We start from the raw sequence: 6443 nt of genomic DNA, 5'->3' as shown, positions 1-6443 counted from the left end.
TCAGAGTGTGCATGTTTCTGGGATTGCCCCGGTCCAGATGCAACACCTTACCTTTGGCCTTAGTGAATCTCCTTATGTTCATGTGGGCCCATTTTTCAAGCTTGTGGATGAGTGCGTGGATGGGGACACTCTTTTATGCCACCCTACGACTTGAGCCCCTGGCGCAGGAGCTCACTCTGGGAGGGGGTCTGAGACCCAGTAACCTGAAAGGCTCACTTACATTTAAGTGAACTAATTAAGGAAGCATGCTAGCTAGTGTCTTTTTTTTCCCTTTTTTAGCTTCCTCATTCACCTGCAGGGTTTTAATTAATTTATTTTTTTTTTCAGAACCTTAAGACAGAACCTTTAGAAAGCAGATTTGAAACCCAGCTGATGCATACACACCACTGAAGGTAATTAAAAATGGAAAAATGGTTTACATAGGGCCCTAGTATTAGGTCCAGAAGTGAAATGTGTTTCACAGCTCTGAGAATTGTTAACACAGCCACTGCCCTCTGTCAGTATTACTGGTAAGTGGAAGTAGAAGTGTTGACAAAATGTGAAATGCAGCTCCATTTTTCCTGCAAACATCAAGCGATGGGACAAAGAAAAGATCTTTATCTCTCAGATGGTAGCATTTCATTTTATTCTTTTCAAAGGTAAGCTTGAAGCACTGGTGACCGCCCCAAATCACCATGTTGCCATGTGGTAGTTGAGAGAGCGGTTTGCTTCCATTTTTTCTCCTAGAAGAAAGCCTGTGGCTGCAGGAAAGTCACCACAGCTCCAGGCATCCTCACCTGTTCCTTGTAAGAAGGAGGGGTAGGCCATATGTCATCATGTCCCTGAAATACATTAGCAATAGCTCCACAAACTTCTTGAACAGCTGCCTACTGTGCACTGATTGATATAAAGGAAAATCCACAGTAAAACAGAAAGGATCCTTCAAGATTTAAGTTCAGATTAACTCACTTAGCATGTACCACATTTCATTAACCTCTGTCTTTGTGCAAATTTCCCTTGAACACAATCAAGTTTCCATTTTAATTTTAATAGAGTGGGGCATTTGGTTAAAAATATATCCACGAAGGAAATCCCTTCCAAACAAAAAAAAGATGTACTTAAGATTGCAAGTGATAACAGGGGACTGTGAGGGGGGGGGAGCCAACTATATCCTGGGCTGCATTAAAAAAGTGGTGACCAGCAGGGAGAGGGAGGTGATTGTCCCCCCTCTACTCAACTCTTGTGAGGCCCGATTTGGAGTACTGCATCCACACCTGGGACCCCCTGTACAGGAAGGATGTGGAGCTCTTAGAGCAGGTCCAGAGGAGGGCCACTAAGATGATCAGAGGGCTGGAGCACCTCTCCTATGAGGAAAGGTTGTGGGAACTGGGCTTGTTTAGCTTGGAGAAGAGAAGGCACCTGGGAGACCTCATTGTAGCCTTCCAATATTTGATGGGACTGTAAAAGCAAGAGGGTTTACAGGAGCTGATAGTGATAGGACAAGGGGAAATGGTTTTAAACTGAGACAGGGAAGGTTTAGGTTAGATATTAGGAGGAAGTTTTTCACTCAGAGGATGGTGATACACTGGAACAGGTTGCCCAGAGAGGTTGTGGATGCTTCATCCCTAGAGGCATTCAAGGCCAGGCTGGATGTGGCTCTGGGCAGCCTGGTCTGGTGGTTGGCGACCCTGCACATAGCAGCCATTCTATGATTCTATGAGCCTGTGGAAGCTGCTCTCCTTTTTTGGCTGTTGTGTCCAGAGTTTGAAAAGTAATGTCTCTAGAAGTGCTGCAGGTATTTGGAATGATACTGTTGATGTGGCATTAAAGGTGGAATTGTAGCCCACTCTTGACACACTCCTCTTGCTTCTTTGGGGGAAAACATTTTGGGTCAGGCCTTGTGTCTCCAGGCACACACACCACATGAGCCGAGCTGCCTCCTCCTGCCCCATCGGCTTTGTAGCTGACCTTCCTATGAGGTATCTGGCATGTAACCTCTGATTGCTGAAATCTGCAGCTTTGAGGGAACTTCCCAGACAAGAATTTCCCACCAGGAAAGCAGCTAATGGCTCAGAAGACCTCTTGTAGCTGAGTGAGTATGAGTTCATTTGCCTTAGGAGATTTCCTGTAGTCATCACATTACATCATTGTGTTATTCAGATCATACAGGTAATCTTACTATGCTAATTAAATTAACCCCAGATATTTCTCTCCTCACTGAAGCACAAAATCAGTCAGTAGATGATGCCATTGCTGTCCATGCTAGCACAGGCTGCCCAGTGATTTGTGCTTTGAACTTTCCACTATAGCTGTAAGCACACAGAGGCTGGACATTGAAGTTTTCATCTCACGGGTCAAGAAAGGACATTTGCACAAGGACCAAGAAGTGTAACTAAAAATCTGTTTAATGAGAATATCAAGTTAGCAGCAGGTTCTCCCATCCCAAAGGAGGTGGGAATGCCCTCTGCAGATCGCTCCTGGCTTTACTGGGACCTGGGAGTGAAATGTCTGCTTTTCCCATGCTCCGTGTCTTCAGAAATGCCACAAAGGCCCTAGGAACAGGGTGTGAGTGGCTTTCCCTAATGCTCTTTCCTGAGGGACCCGCAGCTCCTCTGAGAGAGGCTCGATGCATCCCAGAGGAATGTGCTGGATGGGTAAATGCCGCGTGCCAGACCTGCAGGCAAAGCGCTGAGTGATCCTACAAACATAAAATATTAAATCTGTATTGAAAGATAAGCTTGGAAATGCCTTCTAAGGCAGTGCACAGGCTCCTGATTTATGTGAGATATTTGATACTAAATACGGTCTTATCCAAAGACTGCCCTTAAATCAATCCTTCTGGCGAGTGATGTGTATCCATTCCAATTTGAAGATAGCAGCAAAACCTACAGAATTTATGTTTAAATTCTCAACAATAGAGGCAGGAAACAGAAAACAGATCACTGTTTTGATTCTGATATGTTTTTGTAAGGCAAGTAACTTCCTTGCCAATCTCAACATTTCATTCCTTATATTCTTCCCAAGTCCCAGTATGAGTAGTCATAAGTACGGGCTTCTATTCCTTTTTTCAAAACAGCTAAATACAATAATTGTAATTTAGCTTCACCACTCATCTCCAAAGTACTTCTTTTCCATCCAGATTTTTCTCTAAAAGTCAGCACTACTACGTTAGATAGATGAGATCCAGTGAGCAGGTAGCGAAAGGAGCCAAAAAATGAACCATTTCCCATATATGATGCCATGATAAGTAATGTCATGTGTTTCCAAACATTTGTACCTCACCTAAGCATGAGACTTCCAACTTTGTTATCTGATTAATTCCCATTGTTTTTAGAATTTTTGTGTAAGCACTGGATTCTTTCATCCGAAGTGTTTTCTTGTTCTGTATTTTTGCTGAATCTCACGGGGAAAAAGAAATAAGAACTTTTCCTATTTTTCAGTTCTAAAATTTAATTCCTGATATACTTAAATACACCATTTAAGTAATGTAGCATGTAGAGCACTCAGTAGTGGATACAATTATCTAATTTAATTCTGTGAGAAGGTGGACAAATTCAACCCATAAAGATACACTTTGACACCATACACCTAACAGCTCTCAGTGACAGTGAGTAGCTGTTAGGTGACACTGAGCACTGCCTGTCTTTTATGAGCTTGATATCAATCAGTTGACTAAATGGCTGTTAATAGTGCTTAGGAACAGTGTTACAGAAATATGGGCTCTGCGTATTTTAATATGATTCAGATTTGGCCTGTGCTCAACTGATTCAAGCAAAAGTAGAAGGAAATAAACACAAAAATATTTTGATTGCTCTTTTTTTTTTTTTTTTTTTTTTTTTTGTCTAAGAAAGATCAACTGATGCTTACAGAAACAATTTTAGTGTTTCTGTAAGCTATTTTAATGTGGAAATGTGTCAGAAAAAAAAAAAGCCATTTCTAACTTCATGTGTTGGCAACAATACTGTATGGCTATTAATAGCTGTCATTGTTTGCATATATATATATAATAATTCTGCAAATAAAATATCAGATTAAGAAAGCATTTATAAATTGGTGTTGTTTTAAGTAGATACAAATACAAGAGAATATTCTGGAGCAATTTTCTCCATGCCAGAAAGGATTAAATGTACATTTGTAATAATCATAGAATCATAGAACAGTTTGATTTTAGGAAGAAATTCTATACTGTGAGGGTGGTGGGACATTGGAACAGCTTGCCTGAGAGGTTGTGGATGCTCCCTCCTTGGAAGCATTCAGGGTGAGGATGGATGGGGCTTTGAGCAACCTGGTCTAGTGGGAGGTGCCCCTGCCTGCAGCAGGGGGTTGGAACTAGGTGATCTTAAAGGACCCTTCCAACCCAAACCATTCTATGATTCTATTATTCTGTCTTGAGTGCAATGGAAACAAGAGAAAAGGTGTTTCAGATTATTTATGGAATATGAGGATCTCTACAACTTTCAGGTATATACAGTGAATTCAAAGCCAGATCTTCCCTGCTGATGAGTCATTCCTGTAGTTATTCAGAAAGCTGTATGAAAGAGGTGGGAAATTTTAGATATTTTTCATTAAAAAATGCACCCTCCGTTCACACTCAGACTACAAAGTCAGCAAACAAAGACAAAACTTTTTGCTAGGCGAAATAGCCAGATATTTTTCACCACAGTTTTAGGATGATTGGACAAGAGAAGCCAGGTACCCCCAGGGGTACTGATTGTATGCAGTGCATCTGAGGGCCTGTGGAACATAGCAGTTAAATAGAGGGAGAAAATAACTTGGAAAAAGATGTGAATTTTCCTTTTGTGGGTGTAAAATAGAGATTGTGAGGGGTGCTATACAGAGACCCTTTCTTCTCCTTCTGATGCAGTGAGATATACAGAATTAAAGCTTAAGTGTTATTTGTCTAGCCTGAGCTTAGCATTTCAGTAGAGTTAGGGAGGGGTGACTGCCAGCCTCCTCCACCCATGCACTCTCTTGCCTTTCACTGATGGGTGCACCTGGTCACACTGTCTTGGTTCTATGCTGTGTTTCCTTCCAGCACTCACCTCTGGCTGCATGGCAGGGCCCATGGCAGAGAAGGCGCCCACATGATGAGCTCCCTGATTGAAACCTCTTACCTCCAACTGGCTTCCTTTGCACTGGGGACAGTAGGCTGGATTCTGTGCACCATTGCCATGGGACTTGTGGAGTGGAGGGTGTGGCACGTGGACAACACCACCATCATCTCCTCTGGCATCGCCTGGGTGGGGATTTGGAAAGTCTGCTTCATCAGTTATATTCATGTCTCACCTGGCTATGAAGAGCAGTTCTGCCATAAATTCAGTGGTTATGACTCCTCCATCCCTGGTGAAATCTATGCTGCTCAGGGTCTCCTGGTGATCGCCATGGTCATGGGATTGCTGGGACTGACCGCCACAATATGTGCTCTGAGGAATATTTATATGGGAATCAGTCATAAAACTGCCATTATCCGTTTCTTCCTGGTGGGTGGCTTCTTCTACGTGTTTGCTGGTCTGTGCGTCCTGATTCCAGTGAGCTATAACTTCTACTCTGTAACACAGAACCAGAGCATCGCCTTCCCTCCCTCCTACCTCATGCCCTCCAGTCCCGTGGCACAGGAAGCTGGTGCTGCCATTCCCATTGGGATTATAGCTGCCATCCTGCTGCTGCTGAGCGGGATCTTTTCTCTCTCCTACAGATTCCCTGCAACCACAAACACATGAAATCCTGATGGGATGAATTGCTCCATACATTTTCAGAGTATGGTCAAAATATAAGGATGGCAGCAGAAGTGATTCTTCAAATAAGAAACTACAGCATTTTAGTCCACGGTAGCCAGCATATGTTGTTATAAGACTGAATTATCATCTTGATTGCCATGTGGGACCAGAAGTTTGTCTTTGAGATCATTGCTGTTGAGCAGCAATGCTAATTATTAAGATTTATCAGTTGTCCTCCTTATATATACATATACAAAGTCTATGGATTAACTTATTTTTTGTGCCAGATGCTTACTGTGTTCAAAGAGCTGCCTCTGATTTAATTGTCCTGTTAGAAATACGTGGAATGACACGTGAAATACATGGAATGACACGTGAAACGTGAACTTGTTTCTTTCTTAGTACTAAAATATTTTGCCCATTGTTAAACAATATCTGTAGCAAAATATATTTTGTGGCAAGTTAAGACTTTTGATACAAACAAAATAAGCGTCATCGTGATTGTGTCAAGTGAGTGTTTCCTGAATTGTCTTACAAACATACCTAGCCAATTTCTCCTCTTGCTCCAGGGCACATAAAGAGATGTTTCTTTATGCTTCTGTTTTTCTTTCAAGCCATTTGCATCTTGTGTTGCAACACGTCTGCCTGTAGGCAAGGTGTGCTCTCAGTTCCTCACCTGTGCAGAGCCAAAAAGTCTGCAAGGGTACGTTTCTTCATCAGATGCTTCCCTGAATCCAAAGGTATTGC

General features: G+C 42.4%; 1 protein-coding gene across 1 annotated transcript; it reads left to right on the top strand.

Moving 5' to 3' along the window:
* Positions 1 to 576: 576 nt before the first annotated feature.
* On the top strand, positions 577 to 5699 carry CLDN34 (claudin 34). Its single transcript, XM_048933741.1, has 2 exons — positions 577 to 638; positions 5015 to 5699. The coding sequence occupies exons 1-2, from the start codon at positions 577 to 579 to the stop codon at positions 5697 to 5699; spliced, it is 747 nt and encodes a 248-aa protein (XP_048789698.1).
* Positions 5700 to 6443: the final 744 nt, after the last annotated feature.

Source organism: Lagopus muta, chromosome 1, assembly GCF_023343835.1.
Source record: "Lagopus muta isolate bLagMut1 chromosome 1, bLagMut1 primary, whole genome shotgun sequence".
Taxonomy (NCBI): domain Eukaryota; kingdom Metazoa; phylum Chordata; class Aves; order Galliformes; family Phasianidae; genus Lagopus; species Lagopus muta.
The sequence above is the reverse complement of the archived record's forward strand: the minus strand, read 5'-3'. Positions and strand labels throughout refer to the sequence as shown.

Bases quoted from the DNA above. Each gene is read 5' to 3' on its own strand.
- CLDN34 (XM_048933741.1), top strand. From the start codon at position 577: ATGGGACAAAGAAAAGATCTTTATCTCTCAGATGGTAGCATTTCATTT. The intron at 639-5,014 runs GTAAGCTTGAAG...GTTTCCTTCCAG, and splicing joins TCATTTTATTCTTTTCAAAG to CACTCACCTCTGGCTGCATG.